The 19,088-nt window shown below is 52.6% G+C and overlaps 5 protein-coding genes across 5 annotated transcripts; all 5 read left to right on the top strand.

Annotated features, from left to right (window-relative positions):
* Positions 1–4,576: 4,576 nt before the first annotated feature.
* BDP55DRAFT_629855 (uncharacterized protein) lies at positions 4,577–5,170 on the top strand (the record flags this gene model as incomplete). Its single annotated transcript, XM_060572076.1, has 1 exon — positions 4,577–5,170. The coding sequence occupies one exon, from the start codon at positions 4,577–4,579 to the stop codon at positions 5,168–5,170; it is 594 nt and encodes a 197-aa protein (XP_060431948.1).
* Positions 5,171–8,991: 3,821 nt separating this feature from the next.
* BDP55DRAFT_629854 (uncharacterized protein) lies at positions 8,992–10,005 on the top strand (the record flags this gene model as incomplete). Its single annotated transcript, XM_060572075.1, has 4 exons — positions 8,992–9,129; positions 9,166–9,360; positions 9,395–9,888; positions 9,963–10,005. 4 exons carry the CDS (start codon positions 8,992–8,994, stop codon positions 10,003–10,005), a joined length of 870 nt encoding a protein of 289 aa, XP_060431947.1.
* Positions 10,006–13,244: 3,239 nt separating this feature from the next.
* Positions 13,245–14,016, top strand: BDP55DRAFT_62360 (uncharacterized protein). The gene has a single exon (XM_060571390.1). The coding sequence runs from the start codon at positions 13,344–13,346 to the stop codon at positions 13,806–13,808; it is 465 nt and encodes a 154-aa protein (XP_060431946.1). The 5' UTR covers positions 13,245–13,343; the 3' UTR covers positions 13,809–14,016.
* Positions 14,017–14,223: 207 nt separating this feature from the next.
* BDP55DRAFT_657274 (uncharacterized protein) lies at positions 14,224–15,368 on the top strand. Its single transcript, XM_060574404.1, has one exon. It carries the CDS (start codon positions 14,606–14,608, stop codon positions 14,915–14,917), a length of 312 nt encoding a protein of 103 aa, XP_060431945.1. The 5' UTR covers positions 14,224–14,605; the 3' UTR covers positions 14,918–15,368.
* A 133-nt stretch (positions 15,369–15,501) lies between these two features.
* On the top strand, positions 15,502–18,906 carry BDP55DRAFT_606613 (RNB domain-containing protein). The gene is made up of 2 exons (XM_060571115.1): positions 15,502–15,863; positions 15,924–18,906. Exons 1-2 carry the CDS (start codon positions 15,668–15,670, stop codon positions 18,677–18,679), a joined length of 2,952 nt encoding a protein of 983 aa, XP_060431944.1. The 5' UTR covers positions 15,502–15,667; the 3' UTR covers positions 18,680–18,906.
* Positions 18,907–19,088: the final 182 nt, after the last annotated feature.

Raw genomic sequence — 19,088 nt, 5'->3', positions numbered from 1 at the left:
CTAACGGGCCCCTATTTATACGGCGGTTAGACTATCGGGTCGACGAACTGCCTATTAATACTATTACGGACTTCCTCTATTATAAAAATATACTTTAACCCGTCGTTTAAAATAGCGAAGTCTGGAATCTCCTCTTATAGCGTCTCCTATTTAATATAGGCTTCTATGTCGAAAAGCTCCTACCTAGTGTAATCGATAGCCTCGGCGGGTACGTCTTTAATCTGGATCTTATTGACCTAGCTATTATCGGGCTAAATAGATATTCTGTATTATAAGAAGGCCTAGCTAACTATTAAGCCCTTCTTGTGGGCTAATTTAGCGGCTACCGTTTTGATTGTTTTAGTGACTATTATTCTCTTTATACCTATCTCCTACTTGAGCTCTTTTTACTTATTTAGCGCTTTTTCTTCCTCGTCGAGTACGTAAGCGTCGGTTATTTCTAAAAGCCACTATTTAAAGGGCTTATTAATTATGGTATTAAGAGGTTAGAGGAGGGAAGTAGTCCTTAGCGGTATGAGGTAGGGTATAATATAGTGTTGACGTAATAGTATAAGGATGGAATCTGTCTTATAGAAGGAAGTAATATTTATTATTAATAGGTACTCGTCTCCCTTAGTTAGCGCTATTAATTCCTCTTTAATCTATTTTTTAAATAAGTATTTATTGTTATAGGTAGTCTTGTTAAACTTAATTATTACTCCTTCTATGTATAATAGGCCCTCTTTTTTTTATAATTGACCCCTTTCCTCTATGGGCTTACTGTAGAATATTATTTTTGGTTTAATTCGTTATATACCGTTAGTAAAGATATAGAGTATTAATGTGGCCTATTACTTGCCCTAACCGCTACGGTCGCTCTTACTAGCTATGGTTTTAGCCCTAACGTCGTTGTATATATAACTATCTAGGTATTTAAAAGGAACTAGGGTCTTATCGAGGTTAAGAATTTATAAATTAGGAAATCGACGGGCTAGACTTCCGAATAAATCTCCGACGTTAGACCGCTTTACCTTAGCTAGGGCTATTTAATTAACTTGTTAAATAAAAAAAAGAAAGCTATTAATAACTTTGAAGTACTTAGTAAGTAACTTTATTATTTATTTGGTAAGTCGACGTTAAGTAATTTTTATACGATTCTAGAAGCCACGAAACTAACCGAGGGAAAAAATAAAAAGATATTTATTATTCGGGTTCTATTAGGTAAAAATCCGTTTAGCGGTCTTTTTAAATTAATTAGTATTAACGAGCTTTCCTTTATTTTATTACTAGCGGAAGGCGCCGTATAGCGCTATCTCGAGCTCTAGCTATTAAGGGTAGTAAATATAGTTAGAGGACCGATTAACGATTAACTTATAGTTCTAATATTAGGAGATAACCGTATTTTAAGGGACTTTAAATTAATCTACGGCTTTTTAATATATAGGACGTCTATATATCCCTAGGAGCTCGGTCTCGTCCTAGCATAGCCTCGGGGGGTAAATTGACTCTTTATCAAGTTTCCTTATATAGTAATGCTCTAAAAACATTAGGACGTTAACTTTAGTATCATAAGTATAGTGGTGTTAGCGGTATTTAATTAGGCTATTTTGCGGTATATATTTCCGGTCTTTAATAAGGGTAGGAGTAGGCCTACGGCGCTTAGCTGCTGGAGGTATAATTAGTACTTTTGCCGTATTTAAATCCTTCTTAGTAAGGGCCCGTTATAAGGGTATCGTAGGCACGTTAACGAGGCCCGTGGTGGAGGTGTAATTAGAGGTATAATTGATAGTATAATTGGTGGTTAAATTGGTAATGTAATTAGTGGAAGTGGGCAGTTAGGTAGGAGTAAAAAATGGAAAATAATCACTTACCGCCTTCCGTATACGGTTTAGTCGATTATATAATCGGATAAAACTGATCCCTCGAAAGGGCTTAGTGTGGGCCGCTAGCAGGGCTGGCACGGGCTAGCGCAAGTTCGAGTTGCTCGAGTTTCTACGGTATGTGCTGGTTGTTGGTGTTGGTGGTGTTGGTGTGTGTAGTATCTCTGACAGTGACAGAAGGAACTGGTGAACCCCGCGAGCCGGGAGAATGAGGGTCTGGTAAATCGCCAATGGAGTGGAGGGAGGGATGAGGTCGGATAACGCGCAGCTGGGCAGGTCGCATCAGCAGGTGCGATGCGAGGTGATGGTGTGGGAAGCGGGCTGGAGCTTGGTCGATGCTAGAGCCTGGCTGGGATAGGCTTGTGCATGCGCAGAGCGAACAGTATGGAGTAGCAAGAGTAGGTACGGATAGTGGTAGCGACTAGCAGCAAGAGCGGCGGCAGGTGCAGAAGCAGAAGGCAGGTCAGTTGCAGATGTCCCGGCGCAACGCGACGTAAGGAAGATGGGAAAGCTGGGAATGAAATGGATTGGACTGGACTGGGACAAGGTCTCCAAGTTTCTTGACGGGGGGTGTGAGAGTGTGGTGAGTGTGTGAGTGAGAAGAAGGAAGAAGAAGAAGAGGGGTGAGGGGTGTATAACGTGGAAACATGTAGAGGGTGTGGTGTGGAAGGGAAGGCTACCGGAGGGGGGGGGGGTGATTGAGTCTCGAGTCTTGAGATTGGGATTTGGCACAGCTATGATGACGGTGACAGGGAACGTACATGGACTAGACCAGACCAAACGGAAAGTCGACAAAAAAATCACCAAACCAAAGAACGCGCAGAAGGCTGCCGGGACCCAGAAGGAACGGCGGCGACAGACGGGCGGCGTTCTTCGGGTGTGGCGAGCACCTCAGAGAACACACGCTTCATTCGCACTTTAATGGATTTTCCGGCGGAGGCGGCGGGCGGCAGGAATGAGAAAGGGGGGGTGGAATTTAAATTTCGGAAGGGGGTGGGTTTAATCCAAGAATGCAAGTCAAACGACGTGCAAGAAGAAGGCACCGACGGGGAACCTGAAGGCAGAGGAAAAGGTGAGGGAAGGAACAGACTGAGAATGGAGCAAAAAAAGTCTTTTGCTTCCTTCCTCTGATGATTCCATCACAGCCAAGGAAGAAATTGACATAGGTACTGCGTCCAAGTGGGTAAGAGAAAAACAGGACACAATTGAAGGTGGCAGGGGTGTGCCCCAGTTCACGGTTACGAGAGGCCAGCCAAGAATCCGAGGAGTTTAGACAGCTTCATCGAGAAGTTGCAACTTACTGCTCCGTATGTACGGATTACAAAGACTACAAGTCGGCAAAGGGCGTGTGAAAGCGCCTTCTGCATATCGATATGCCACTCGAAACCCATGTATCTATACTGAATGCAGTATGACCCTGGGAAAGAGGCTTGACTTGACAATAGAGTACGGGCAGAGATGCGAACACTATTCAGTATTCACACATATTTACCATATTACTTTACCTCCACCACTGCCTTGAAAGTTGAAGTTACAGATTGTAGTCATCACACGCTTCTCTAAAACGGGCTCTCCTCCGTACGGTAAGGTATGAATGCAGGCGCAGGCGTGCCGCGTGCTGCGTGCGAGAAACGGGAAAACGGTTCATTCATCAGCATGACCACTTTCTCAGACCCCTGCTCCATAATACGCAGCACTCCGTACGCTAGTATGCAGCCTGCTCGAAAAAGAGGAGCACATCCAACTCTGGGCCTACCCATCTGGGCGCGTGGGCACGGACGACGATGATGCCAGGGTGATATTGACAGGGATGCCATGCACCAATACCGGCACCAGCATCAGCACGAGCAGCAGCGCCAGCGCCAGCGCCAGTGCCAGCACCAACGCTAGTAATGGAGCAGAAACGCAATGGAAGCTGCTGGGTTGACTGACATTGTCTTTTCCCCTCCGTGCCTCCGTGCCTCCGTGTCTCCGTGCCCTCGGGTTGGTAGCTAGTTTGACGGAATTATTGCTTTGCGGCTTGCCATCGTCTCTGCCTAGACTAGCAGCCGCCATACGCAGTGGTCCACTTCGCTTGACGGCCGGTCCGTGTTCGAGGTATTTGTACTCCTCTCCAGCTCAGCTGGGGTCATATAGATCTGAGACGGGGGATCGGGCAGGCAAGTGAAAAGAGAACGGAAGGGCAGGGCAATCAAACAGTGTGAAAGAGGCTGTCTATACCCTTTACCGTCGGCAAAGCACCTACAGCAGAATGCCTGGGAATATAGCAAACAACGCCTCTTGAGTCCCAGGTAAGGTATCCAAAGTAAGGCACCTTGGTTACTCTGCTAGCATGTAAGCTGAGCTACAGCTATTATCAACCACGGTGCCCCGTGAATTCGTAATCTGTTGGAAGAGCAGCTACTTGACAAGGTACATGTTCCGATCCAAGGATACCTCTCAGTGTCCATCATCCGCTTCTGCATCTTACCTCACTTGGCTGGCGCCTGCATCTATCTGACCGGTCGAACTAAAGTAAGCAGTAATAAAGCGATTAAGTGAGCGCGCCTTCCACGCGCCTGCATGATGGGATGTGCGAGGGCCGAGGAACGGGAACGTCCTGTCTGTCATGGTGCCTGAGGTGCACCTGTAGATGACGGGATGATATGCGGGCAACTAAGGCAGGTAGCTTATGTAAGGCACTGACTATGTAGAGTGCCTGCTTCACTCCCAGCAGCATGGCAATGTACCTTGCGCTTTCCGTGACCTCTTCGAGAAAGTACCTCACCCCGCGGTACCTTCTTGCCGAGGGGGGGTGTGAGTCTGTCATTGATTATTGGGAAACTACCCAAGGTACGAGAACGCACACAATCTTAGAATTCCTTCCTTCCAGAGAGGCAACCTGCATCGCGAGCCTACCTACAACTAATTCCCTTCCTCATCGAATCTGCGAGTCTTGCTACCAGAAGCACCTCTTCAGTTACGTGATCATGTCCCTTCGTTTGCCCAACGCAATGACCGGGCCATCTGCCGTCAAGTCAGCGTCCAAAATGGTACCCCTTCCAGACTATGCATCGTTGACTATGCTCAGGCTACCTCACGAAGCAATGCAATATTCCATCTCTGTCCGTGACAGAAATGCCCTGTTCCTCACACTCTATTCGCACCGATATGGCCAAGCTACGTCCGTACGGTGGAGAGATCTGTTTTTCTGTCGATTCTTAAATGCCTATGATCAAGATCGCGCAAAGCCGTCGTCAACGCCAACAACACCAACCGAAGACAAGGCACCAACACTCGGTCAATGTCTTAAGACCAACGACGCCTCTTGACTGGACAAAACCTTCAACACCTACCTGGAATGGAATTTCTTCGCCATCCAAGCCCTGTCGATATTTCGACACCCACCCCGTAGGAGACGACGACTTTCGTTCTGAGCGTTATCTCCTTGGCCTCGCCTTCTTGTCGCTTTGCTGCCCGATAGAAGTGTTAGAGACTGCACTTGCTGCTCTCTCATCGATATGCCTTTAGACATGGCAACTTGCAGTGCAGTCTCTAGCTCCTCTCGAGTCTCGCATGCAAGCCTCAAATCACCCAATTTCAAGTTGGTTTAATTACCCTGGCGAGATGCTCGCTGCACAAGAAGTCAAAAAGGGCTTCATCCGACACCAAAAGTCTTGGATAACGCCCACCGAGGCCCGCTCGGAGCATCACACCTGAATATAGAACCATGGAATAATAGTAACCTGGCCTTCAAGCAGGCATACACGTCCAGCCACCCAACCTCGCTCGAAAATCTTTCTGTTCAAACGCTCGTTGATACTTGATATCTCATAGTCTGCGGCCCGTCTAGACTCCCCCTACCCCGTCCAGGACATCGACAGGGGTTCCTCACGGAGAACCGCCCCTGCCCTGGTCTCGCGACACTGCGACCGACTGCATTAGAAAAGGAAGCGGGCAGGATTGCTGCGGCGAAGTGGCTCCCCGGCTTGCGTAGATGAGGTGCGGGAGCGATCACTACCCATCATTGAGCCCCAGAAGAGGCCTGGCAGCAGCCCATGCCGGTCAAACTTGCCCACCATCTCACCACCACAACCACGCCCACCACGGCCATCACCCGAACCTCACATCCATGATCCCACGCTTTCATACTATACTCAGCACTTAGAGTGGGGCATAGAGGAGTCATCCGCTGGCGTGCTATCTGGCATCAATGTCCTAGAAGGAAGAAGTCAGACGAATTCTAGTCATCCGGAATTCGAGCAAAGAGAAGCAGTCAATGCCTCTAACAGCCAAGGCGAATCGTTTACTGCTTCACAGGACTTAACAGCAGGAACAAGCCGCTCTATCCGCACTCTCGCCGGCTAGTCCGGCTTAGAGAGTGACTCGAACAGTTTCCTTCCTTCCGAACAACCTTGGGTCAGCTCCTCCACTCCTCGTCCTTCGGCTTTCCCTGGCCGCTTTAATGCCCCCAAAGCACAGGTTCAGACGACGACTATGTAGTCTGTACGGATACAGGCCCTTGATACTCTGATTCGACCAAGCTTCGTTTCCGTCAATTTGAAGAGAGCGAAGCACAATCACTGCCAACGATTTCGTTTTCCAGTTTTCGGAAAGGTTTTGCAAACGCAGCATTCGTCCCCTCATCGTTGGACCCCAAGACGAACTTTGACCAAGCATTGCTCCGCGGCATGAGTTGCGGCCCAAGCAAGCTCCCGCCTGCTTCGGTAGGTAAAGCTCGAAACAATGCAGTAGGCGGTTAGGCGGCCCATCACTTACAGCGAAGCACCACTGATACGTAGGTGCAGGACATGGAGGATTCGCAGTCGACACGACGGTCTCATTTGCCACTAGAAGAGCATTATGCTGCCTCCATCGGTATTATACGCACAAAAAAGGGAGCATCCCTACAGAGTAGTTGCGACACAACAGGCCGTCTAGCCATTCTGTTTCTTCCTGACGCATCATATGCAGACGGCCCAACTTGGAATGAAGCACTGTGCCATGGACTTGTTTCCTACTTGGATACCTGCGAGGAGTTGCAAAACTTTCGTTTGACAACTCTGGATCCTTGTCCCAAAGACTGGACGAAGCATTAAAGCGGCAATTTCTACTAACCATCCTTGGCTCATCTGGGCTACTTCGAGAGTCCCGTTACTTCTAGATTGCCCCCGCTGGTCGAATGCAGCAGTTTTCAGCATCACCAAGCTATTCTCGAAGCAGCAACAATGTGCCGAGAGAACCATGAGGTCAATTGTCCCTGACGTGAAACTTTGCCTGGGATGTATACGGCGCGCAACACACTGGCGTCTAACGATGCCTTGTCGACCTACTGGTCAACCCAAAAGAAGTCCTTCAACCTTTGGCTCCGAGGTTGTGTAACATGAACAGCAACCGAAACCAGAAGTAGCCGGCCACTGTTGCGACACCTCTGGCTTAAGCAGTCGAGACTCTTGCGGGAAGGTTACGCAATATAGCTGCATTTCGATATCCGGTATCCGTACCGAATACACGCCAGGCGGCAAGTCGAGTGAGGTCGACCGTTCGGGCACGAAGTGGTGCAAGAGTGGAGGCGGGAAAATTCCCGACACTGACTCGCTCAATGGACATATCCCGTCGCCGCCCTCTTTTCTCGCACAGACACCGTTCTTGTCGCCATGAATCTGTTCAGCCAATCGCTCCAGCCTGCGTGCCATTCTGACTTACCATTGACTAGGACCCCAGCAATGGCGCACACACTATCGACGTCGACCCCTGTTCACAATACGGTTGAAGGCGGGCGAAACGGATGGGATCAGGGAAGGTCTCCGCCAAGATGCTCCTAATACTAGCCGAACGTCGTGCCTTTCGCGGGGCGTCTGACTTCTGCAAAACGACGGCCTCGTCTCCGCGCATTCTTACGCAGTACACGAGAAAAGATGACATGCGGCCCTGGTCTCGACTCGTGTCTCTTGTCTCTTGATCGCCACGGACAAAATACTAATTTAGACTCAAACCTCACTCTGCACGTTGATACTTTACGAGGGACGTGACTGGGTCACCACGGATCAGTAACAGAGGAAATTTGAGGGCCTGACAGAAAGAATAATTGCGATGCTGCTACGGAGTCCAGCAGCTGCTGCTGCTTCGGCGTACGAATCAGCACCCAACGGCAATGTCACAACACGGCGCCTTCGTGGACTTGGGGAGGCCGTCGTTGTCGTCGTCGCACACGGCTCTGACCCAAATGAGGTCAGCCCGCAGCTCCCATTATCCTCCATTATCCGCGCCTTCCTCTCGTCCAGAGCTTCCTGGCAATTGCTGCATGCCAGCCGCTAGCAATCATTTCGATAACATGAGCAATAATGGCCCCGTTTATCACATCACGCGCCACGTTTAGGGGCACGGCCAGCGCCGCCTAAGGTGGCTAGACAAGAGACATTTCGTCATCGTCTCGACGCTGGGGAAGCATTGCGGACGAAATGACTACCAAATGTGTTCCTCGACCTGAGGCATCTTGTCCATTTAGCAAGGGGTTTGAAGCGAACCTGGACCGACACAAACAGTACGGTCACGACGGTGTACCCATCACATGAACAGTCACAGTCTTCAACAAGTCGCCGCGTGTTGGGAGAAGTGAGATGTTACCGTCGGCGATTAGCTGACCGAAAAGGTTAGGTAGGACAAGGGCGATGCAAGACACTGCAGCCAAGTCAAGCAAGCAGGCTGTGCTGATTTGCTTGAGCTTGACCGGGGTCTCTCTTTCACACAGGAAATGCGATTCTGGACACTTCCCCTCCTTCGGGGTTCTCTCGTCCAAATCATTGGGCTCTACGGATACTGTCACGCTGTCTCGTAGAGAGCCGATGGGTTTCAGCTCACAGGCGACGACTATGCAGACGACAAAGTAGCTAGTACCAACCACAGAGCCGCGTACGGATAGATGAGCATGGTGTCACGGATCTGGCTATGGGAAGTCACATATGTACATGCGATTGCCGACGGTCCAAATCGCAATGGCCACTGCGGAGGAGTTGCGCGGATCCGAGACCTTGGTGATGACATGCTCGGGCAGCCGCTGTGTAAGAAGAATAGACGGTAGAGCAGAGGACATCTTGCATTGGCTACAAAAGCCTCTCGACTTGCATCGTTCCTCATCAGGCGACAGCGGAGCATGCGACTGGCAGCTCAAAGATGCTTCGAGGTGACGCATGGGTCTCCATCGCTGACGGGCATCACGGACGTTCACGTATCGACAAAAGCCGTCGCTCATTGGCTCCTGGCCCATGACCCTAGCCCGGTTCAAATATCAGTATGCGCCACAGCTGAAACTCGATATCACTGGTAGCCCGTCATCGTAAAGGCGGCGATAGAAATGGACTTTACAACCGAGAAGAGAGCGGTCAGGGAAAGCAACGGCGGCGTCGCTATCAAGACCGCAAAATGGCACTTGCGCGGAGACGGTGCTTCACTAGCTTCGTCTCGGCCTATGCCCAACGACAACCTTCGAAAGCAAGACGCGAAAAGAGCGTTTTTATTAGTCGTGAAGAAGCTTCCACTTACTCGTGTCTCTGCAGCGGCCTTACTCGAGCCTCGAGGTCGACATACAAGAATTGTCAACAAGTGGATGCGTTTCAGCCGAGGTGGCTCAAGGCTGGGATGTGTGCATATTGAAATCAAGAACGAGGAAGGATTCCGCCGTAACGACTTCCGCAGGGCGGAGATGCCTCGGACATAATGGAGCAAAAGACCGGTCAACCGCAGAAGTCCCGCGTGGCTTCGGTCAGATTTCCCCGCTTGTTTCGCAAGTGGTCATGATGGCCAGGCTCTGGCTTGTCGTTGCCTCGCGTCAGGTTGTCGCGCCTCTAGAACGCGTCCCTCGGCGGCGGCTGAGGCTGGTTCTCGATCAGATAAGGAGCGAGGGGCTAGCTACTGTTACCTATGCTGAAGCTACTGCGAACCAGATGACTCAACATCTGGGCAGAGTCCGGGCAGCACACATAGACTGGACAAATCAAAAGATCAAGAGCGACGAAATCAGACAGGCTTGTTCGGGAGGAGGGGACAGACCGTACGTGGGAAGCTTCTGCCTCAGGGAAAGATGGTGTGAAGAGTTGAGCTTAGCTGTACGGCGTACACTCACAGCACGACTACTTATGGCCCTGCGGCAAAGAGTGAGCAGGCATAAGGTAAGGTATGGGCGGCAGCGATTGCGAAGATGGAGGGGGGAGATATCGACGAAAAGATGGCCTAGAAACGCCTTGGCTGTTGGTTCACCCCGAATCCCCGTACGCGATTGGGTCAACAAGTCACGTTCATGACCGACGCACAAGCCAAGCAAGAAATCATGGGTTCAAAAGAGCCCCACCCTCAGGATGGATTGGCATCTGTTTCCTTGCGCATAGCACGAGCAAGGCATGGCCTGGTGGACGGTTAAGCAGGGGTTGGTGGTGATGGAGGGGACGGCCAGCATGGTGGTGTACACCAGACACCAGAGGTGCGAGAGGTGCTGCTCCCTTTCCGTCCATTTGGGATGATTTGATGCAAGCTGGGAAGCAGCAGTGCCTGCAATACTGCTGCAAGAGTGAAAGAAGATCAAAGGGTTTAAAGAGTCGAGACAACGGACGAAGAGGGTTGTGACTACGGGCGGGCGAGTTTCCACACCTCCAACCATTTAATTCTCCCCGAACGAGCCGTGCCAGCCCAAATGCACGGCAACAACCGAGAGGTTGTTATCGTGGTCCACAGCGAGCTGCCGGTAGTGGATATGGATGGATGGATGATGGTGCAGAGCAACTGCTACTTCAGCTGCTGCATCGGCATCGGCAGCATCTCCTGTTCCAACGTTATTTGAAGATGCACTATCCATACAGAGACGGGCCATAGAGGCAGAGGACGTTGCTATGGGATGTACGGAGGTGACGGTGGTCACACGTCCTGAGCTTTCCTGAGCTGCACTTGGCTTTCTTCTCTCTTGCACACCTCCCCTGGCCTCAACAGCGGCTCTGGCCCTTGCGTCTGGGCCTCACCTCGGGAGCGGTTGGCCATGTTCCTACTCGGGATGGGTGGTGTCGAGTCCATGCCCACTACTTGCTGTGATGGGTGGCTGTCAAACCGTGGTTGCCGGCGCAGCGGCACCCAATGGTCTGGGGTAGAACGGAAGGGAGGGCTGAAGCAAAAGAGGTCAGCGAGGGGTGTCAGGTAGGTGCTTTCATCAAACGTTGAGGCTTGCCGCTTATTAACCTGGGGATGGACGCCAGCCGATGCTCATTGCTATCGGTTTAAGCTATTTTCTTGAATGAGGTAGTGTTGTCTCGGTAGCATTAGTAGGTGTGTTGTCCGTGAGCTCCCGTTAGCCCATGGTAATAGTGCTGTTCGCCTCTATCATTATCTGCTTTGACTTCCTGGCTGGGTTAGCATAGGGAGGTGAAGCCTCGACGATTTGAGGGAGACTGAGGATGGAAGCAAGCCTCGGTCTGTCTACCGTCTATGCTCCATGGACCACTAGCCTGGAAAGGATGTTGAGAGGCCATGATTATGGAACTAGGTGTTGGTTCTCGTTATCAATCGTTGAACAAGGCATGCCTTGACTGAGATGAGAACGAGGCTGGGGAAGGTGACTGGGGGTTGTGGCTGTAATACCTAGTGTATGGAGGACGGACGGGAAACGGGAGACTGGATGGACGGGGGCGAGAACGACTTACACAACACCTCACAACTTGACCAGTTACACCACAACTTGGATAGTTGCAAGGACTGGCAGGTGGACATGGCCCGCTGTGTTTCCTTTTTGCAGCGCGGGAGCTACCTTTGGACCCTGGCTACCCGCTCGTGCAGCATACGCTCATCCATTCCCCATTCCTTCAGATTCCCCTCCATCCCCCATACCCATACCCATCCATTACCCTTCCCCCCGTCAAAACCCAGCTGCCAGTCACCAGTCCAGTCGAGGAAGGGGGGCTTTATGCCTCCAGTGCGGCGTGCCCTTCCATTCGCAGTTCCCACACCCCCTAAGCCTCCTCATCCTCCTTCTCCTCCTCCTTCTCCCATCACGCTCCCCCACCTACACCTCATCTTCCCTCCTCTCCCCTACCATTCTTCGACTCGCCCTGCCTTGCCTTGCCTGCCCACCCTTCTCCTTCCAGGTTCCCTCCAACTGCAGAAGAGCATCTACACGGCATGATCTCGCCCATCTCGTTTTCCTTTGTGGGAACCCATTCAGGCATGGTCAATTCCGATCTCCATCGCTTCTCGTTCGCAGCAATAGCTAGCAACCAGCAATAAGCAGCAGTAGCAGCTAATGTACATCTGCGGGTGTCTAGCCGCTGTGGAGACACGGCCACCACCCTTACCTTCACCACCACACCAACATTTACACCACCTTACACCATCACACCCCCAGCTCAGCATACTTACATATGTAAGTCATAATTGGTATGCCGCTGACTCTCTCTATCTTCTGGCCCCCGTTCTATTGTTTGTGGGCGATGGTTCACGGTTCTTCATGTACAGATAGGTTGTGGTTGGCTACTCGGCGGCATGCCCTACCCTCTCCAGGTTCGCTGGTGGAGGGACGGGATATATGCATGCCTTCATCGTTAGTAGTTTGCTTTCTTTTTCTACCCTTCATCTAGCTCATCTCTGATTCATGCTCCAGCAGGCTTGGGGCAGAGGAGGGCCGATCAAGACGATGTCACCCTTCCTTCAAATATGTCCAAAACACAACGTCATCCATTCACGACCACGTCTCTCTACTCCCACGAAGAGCGCCCATCTACCTCTTGATACAAGCATCAGACGCCGAAAGGGCCCCTAATGTTTCCTTCTTCATACGTTGCCCAGTCTTACGGGCGGCCATGCGTAACGTAACCTAACCCTCGCCGGCGTCCGTGGTTTGTTGGATCGATCATCGTGGGACCCTCCAACCGGGTTCCGACGCCGACTGGCGTGCCACTCTACCAGCCAGTGGCCGGCTTCCTGGGACGGCTTCGGCGGAGTTGGTCAACTCTTACACAGCAACCGTACCACTCGGAAAGAGAACTCGGGGTGTAATCGACACAGCGGTATCATCGGCACATGAACATCACGCCGCTGCTCTATGTTGCCATGGCCAGTGTAACTGACTATCTGCCTACGCAATGCCTGCCTACCTACCTTACACTACCTACCGGTCGACGGAATACCACCAGGACCACGACCGACAGCGATGAACCTTGCTGGACGTCGTGTTCAGACACGCGAGAACCGCCATTGGCCGTCGTACGCTTCACCTTGGCCACTCCGTGGCGCAATATGTTTCTTTCAACGATTCCCGATGGAGACGATTAACACATTTGTAAAACAGGTTTGGCCCAGCCCATGACAGTCGTTTTTTAGCTCCCGCCTCCGCACAGATGTGTGTGTCGTGGATTTATGCCCCATTCCTAATCTGTCTCGCCTTTCTCAGCTTACAGTATTTTACGACTCTTGCTCATAGCTTATTCAGACGACGAGCCGAACCAAGGGAGGCTGTTTGCTTTTATTTTCATGCGCTTGACTCGTACGCTGCGAATGCGACGGGGTGTGACCCTTGCTGTGGCCCTCGAGCCTCCTTGGACGTCAACCTCTTCTCGGACTGATGTCCAGCAACAGATTCTGGAGGCACCTCAAGCCCTGCAGAAGATTGAACTGCTTCGGCCAAGGTTTTTCAGGGTCCCACAAAGTCCACGTTTTCGAACTCTTTACCATCTGCGATGCATTGCGATGCAGGAAGAAGCCCCGAGTACCACGATCCCGGCCTCCCGGCCGAAACGATGTTTCTCTATTGTCATGACTGGGGAAAACTCTCTTGGCCGAGCCGCTACAGACTTGATAAAGCCAGATTGGGTTTCTTCCCTAATTGGTTTGGCTCCGACAATTTTTCCTTTTGGGCCGATGGAAGATGGGAGAACAATGGACAAGAGTGAACAGCCCAGCCTTCTGCAGTCGACGTCTCATCTCTGGTCCTGCTGATCAAGGGAAACCGTTTTCTCCCTCACATCCTGGTGCGTTCCCGCGCCTGGCCAAGAGTTCTCGGACACCTGCAGAAGCCAACCTGGCCCATGCCATGCCATGCCATGCCGCCCCCGGCCCCTCCCTTCCATTCATAATTCTCCCCCGTAAGATCGAGGGAAGGGCCCAAGGCGTCGACGGTTTCCAGCAGGATGCAACGCTGACATGAGGGCCGTTCCCGCAGTGGCCTCGCGAGCGATGCGTGCGTGCAAGTGTGCGTGCGCCCTCCCCCCCGAGCCGCCTGGGCCACGGAACCGGGGCGGCCGAATCCAAGCAGGGTAACCTGACCTGACATGGCGTGGCAAAAGCGGCCAGCGGCCGGTCAGAGTCCCTGTAACCGTAGCCTTTTTTTTTCTTTCGCGATTCCTTTCCGTAGATCATATCATTGGCGAAGTAAGGTAAGCCCATTTGATGATTGATAACCAAACGCGGAACATCAGTAAGCAAAAGCTTTTAGAATCCCGGTTTTCGCGCCGCTCTGATCCCTCGTTTAATCGATTTACTGTTACGAGTTCTTCTTCCAGTCGGCACGCATACACACACACACCCCACGAGTTAGATCCTTTTTTCGAGGGTCCTGTGGGAGAAGAGGAAACGTCAAGTTTGAGGCGGGACACACTCTCTAGACACACACACACACACACACACACACACACACACACACACACACACATCCATATACTAACAACCACACAAACACAAAAGACCAAGCACAAAGGGGGCGTGTCTGCGAAACAGGTTGGTTTGTTTCCCGATTGATGGGACGAAGTAATCCCATTCATCGCCTTCCCTCGTCCTTCTTATTTTTGGATATTGTGGCTTCTTATTCTCTCCCCCCCCCTTTGTGTAACCAGCGAAAAAAGGGTCAAAGTTACACAAGCTTTAAATTTTTGCTTTTATTTTATTGTTCTTCCCTCTTCCCGCCGTGGCGCCCGCCGTGCGCTCATGAGCGGAACCGGGCGCGCAACGAAGAGAGACAGATACTCGGGAACGACGCCGACGACGACAGATGGAGCGCTCACACGGGGACTTGGGTAGCTTTAGACCAGCGGGCTTGCTTTCTTATCTAGGTAGTCGGCAGCTGAATCTTAACTCTACGCGTTCCTTGTGAGATTTCAGTGTACAGCGAAGCTTGAACCCGAGAGATTTCGGCTGATCGGCTTATTCGTATCTCCTTCAGTACTCGTCCGTCGTCAGAAGGGGGACGGCGCGCGTGCCCTAGTAATTCCACCGTGATAAGCTCGGTAAACACTTGAAGAGTGTAGTAATACGAGAGACACTCTGGTGACTTGACTCTCCTCGGGCCAGCCCACCCGAGTCCCGGACGAACTAAAAGATTTACTTCCCGATGAGGCTGTCGGCGAGGACAAGACAGCCCTTCTTAGATTGATGGCGACAACACGGGTTCAGCAAGCCTATCGCGTCCAGCTGCTGTCAAGAGGGCGGACCACGATATTGATCTTGGGGTGCACGGCATGATGCATCGTTTGAAACCGAAAGTCTGCGAGACGTACCTTGGGTACACAGAAATGAGGTGTCACGGTGAAGTGGCTGATGCAATGACGCTGATAAGTGTGTTATCGATAAGAGATAAGCAATCTGGACGTCTTCCGATAAGCAACCGTTCAAGCGCCACAAGCTCCCTGATTCGTTTGTCAGCCGCCCCACGGTGACCGCGCCTCACCTCACTTCAATTTTCATCATCAAAGAGTGCCCAGTGTGAAGGGGCGGCGGAATAATAATTTCAAAGAAAATTCAAGAGCCTACGTCGCCAACTCAGTTTTCGACAACGAGGCGACTGATATATTGGCAAGTCAAAGATGACGAGTCTTAAGCGTTCATTCGAGGCGGACCCTTTCGCCGCCAACATCTCCAGCAAGGTCTACGTCCGTTCGACAAGGAAAGGCAAGGTTCAGAAGATTGTGAGGGAGGTTTACCTGCGTCAAGATATTCCCTGCTCGTCAAAGCTGTGCCGGGCCTGTCTGCAGACGGCGCCTAGAGATGCAGCCAATAATGGTGAGTTTACCCCCATTTAGATTTATCGCCACGAGCATGATCACTGACGACGATTCCTAGTTCAACCTTTTATCCTCTCTGACAAGCCGGCGGGGACAAAGGCGTTCCCCCAGGGGCACTATATCGTCCCCGACACCAATGCGTTGTTAAACGCCATGGACCTCTTTGAGCAGAGCTCAGCATTCTACGACGTTGTCATTCTGCAGACGGTGCTTGAGGAGCTGCGTAACCGCTCACTGCCCCTGTACAACCGTCTCGTCGGGCTCACAAAGAGCGAGGACAAGCGCTTCTACGTCTTCTTCAACGACTTCCGTCTCGAGACGTACGTCAACCGCGAGTCCAATGAGACGGTCAACGACCGCAATGACCGTGCCGTGCGCAAGGCGGTGAAGTGGTACGCCGACCACCTGGCGCAGACAAAGGCCAAGACTGTGCCCGCCGTCGTGATGCTCAGCGATGACCAGGACTGCTTGAGGAAGGCCAAGGCCGAAGGCGTCGCGGCCATGTCTCTCTCCGAGTATGTTGGCGGTCTTGAGGATGGCGAGAGGCTGCTGGACATGATTGCCGAGTCGCGGAACTCGAGCTTTTCCAAGAAGCCCGCCGGTCCCATCTACCCGGAATACTTCACCATGTCGAAGCTGATGACCGGCGTCAAGGCCGGTCTTCTTCACCAGGGCATCTTCAATGTCTCGCCATACAACTACCTGGAGGGCTCTATCCACGTGCCCGCGTTCCCCAAGCCTCTCATCGTCCTCGGCAGAGAGAACATTAACCGAGCCGTCAGCGGCGACGTCGTCGTCGTCGAGGTCCTGCCAAAGGACCAATGGAAGGAGCCGTCGACCAAGATCATCGAAGAAGAAGCGGTCACGCGCGACGAGAACGCCGACGGGGAGGAAGCGCAGGACTTTGTCTCGGAGAAGGAGCGCAAGGCGCTGCAGGAGGAGGTGAAGAAGACGCACAAGAACAGCACCGAGGGCCGGCCGCAACCGACGGCAAAGGTCGTCGGCGTCATCAAGCGCAACTGGCGACAGTACGTCGGGCACATTGACCCTTCGTCTGCGAGCAAGAGCGGCGGCCAGGGTCGCAAGTCGGACAATGTGTTCCTCATCCCCATGGATAAGCGCATCCCCAAGATCAAGCTGCGCTCGAGACAGGTTGCCGAGCTTCTCGGCAAACGCCTGTTGGTTACGATTGATGCCTGGGACCGCGATTCTCGGCACCCCGTGGGCCACTTTGTACGTTCGCTCGGTGAGCTCGAGACCAAGGCTGCGGAGACGGAGGCCCTACTGTTGGAGTACGATGTTCAGTATCGTCCCTTCCCCAAGACGGTACTCGACTGTCTGCCAAAGGAGGGTCATGACTGGAGAGTACCACAGAGCCTGGAAGACCCCGGCTGGAGGGATAGAGAGGATCTTCGCAAGCTCCTCATCTGCAGTATCGACCCCATCGGCTGTCAGGACATTGACGACGCTCTCCACGCCAGGGCTCTCCCCAACGGAAACTTTGAGGTTGGCGTCCACATTGCCGACGTCTCCCACTTTGTCAAGCCCGCCAATGCCATGGACACGGAGGCCAGCTTGCGAGGCACTACCGTGTACCTGGTCGATAAGAGAATCGACATGTTACCAATGCTTCTCGGTACCGACCTGTGCTCGCTGAAGCCCTACGTCGAGCGTTACGCCTTCTCCTGTATCTGGGAGATGAATGCCAACGCAGACGTTGTCGGCGCCCGCTTTACCAAGTCAGTTATCCAGTCCAAGGAAGCCTTCAGCTACGAGGCGGCCCAGCTCCGCGTCGACGATGCCTCGCAGCAGGACGACCTCACCAACAGCATCAGAACGCTCATGATGCTGTCCAAGAAGCTGAAGCAGAAGCGCATGGACGCCGGCGCCCTCAGCCTGTCATCCCCCGAGGTCAAGGTGCAGATGGAGTCTGAGACGTCGGATCCCATCGACGTCAAGACGAAGCAGCACCTCGACACCATGTCCCTCGTCGAAGAGTTCATGCTTCTCGCCAACGTCAGCGTCGCCGCCAAGATCTACGAGGCCTTCCCCCAGACCGCCATCCTCCGTCGCCACGGCGCGCCCCCCAAGACTAACTTTGACGAGCTCTCGAACCAGCTGCGCGTCAAAAAGGGCCTCGAGCTCCGCGTCGACTCAAGCAAGGCGCTCGCCGACTCGCTCGACACCTGCGTCGACCCCGTCGACCCCTTCTTCAACACCTTGGTCCGCATCATGGCCACGCGCTGCATGATGTCGGCAGAGTACTTCTGCTCCGGAACCCAAGCCTACCCGGAATTCCGCCACTACGGTCTCGCCTCGGAGATCTACACGCACTTCACCTCCCCTATCCGCCGGTACGCCGACCTCGTCGCCCACCGCCAGCTCGCCGCCGCCATCGGCTACGAGGCCATCCACCCTGCCGTCCGCAGCCGCGGCCGCCTCGAGGCTGTGTGCAAGAACATCAACGTGCGTCACCGCAACGCCCAGCTCGCGGGACGCGCCAGCATCGCCTACTACGTCGGCCAGGCCCTCAAGGGCCGGGTCGCCGAGGAGGAGGCCTTTGTGATGAAGATTTTCAGCAACGGCTTCGTGGTGCTCGTGCCGCGGTTCGGTATCGAGGGACTGATTCGGCTGCGAGACCTTGCGGAGCCCGAGCCCGAGAGCGCGTTCGATGCCGAGAATTATGTCCTCACCACGAGCGGGAGCAAGGAGTTGCGGGTGGAGCTGTTCCAGAAGGTCAAGGTCAAGGTTACGGATGAGAAGGATGAGATGACGGGCAAGAGGGGTGTCAAGATGGAGCTTGTTAGCGTTTAGGGGCTCTGCGTGTGTGGATGAGCTGAGACATGGGAATGGGAAAAAAGTATACGGATTCTTGGGTGTCTTGGGGTGTTGAAGTAGAAGATGGCAGAGATTAAGCCACCTGAAAGTTCTAGAGATGAACCATTTTATTTATGCCTCCTCTCGTTTTGCAATGTCTGAAGTGCGAAATGTGAGTAGAACTAGTCGTTTGGGTATTATTCCATGTGACGGAATAGGTCATGCTCATATCTCCAAGTCAGCATTTTCCGACATCAGGATTGTCTCGGTCAACACGACACCACAGTAGTACCATGCCATGTTTGCTTATCTAGAGTATCGTATACAGCCTGTGGAGGCGCACATTATTCATCATCAGACTCAGTCCGTGTCCATCTTCGCCCTCAGCCTCGTACTGTACACATCT

Source organism: Colletotrichum godetiae (assembly GCF_030913485.1).
Source record: "Colletotrichum godetiae strain CBS 193.32 chromosome Unknown BDP55scaffold_12, whole genome shotgun sequence".
NCBI lineage: Eukaryota > Fungi > Ascomycota > Sordariomycetes > Glomerellales > Glomerellaceae > Colletotrichum > Colletotrichum godetiae.
This window is presented reverse-complemented; position numbering and strand designations above follow the sequence as displayed.

Bases quoted from the DNA above. Each gene is read 5' to 3' on its own strand.
- BDP55DRAFT_62360 (XM_060571390.1), top strand. From the start codon at position 13,344: ATGCGCTTGACTCGTACGCTGCGAATGCGACGGGGTGTGACCCTTGCT.
- BDP55DRAFT_657274 (XM_060574404.1), top strand. From the start codon at position 14,606: ATGGGACGAAGTAATCCCATTCATCGCCTTCCCTCGTCCTTCTTATTT.
- BDP55DRAFT_606613 (XM_060571115.1), top strand. From the start codon at position 15,668: ATGACGAGTCTTAAGCGTTCATTCGAGGCGGACCCTTTCGCCGCCAAC. The intron at 15,864-15,923 runs GTGAGTTTACCC...GACGATTCCTAG, and splicing joins TAGAGATGCAGCCAATAATG to TTCAACCTTTTATCCTCTCT.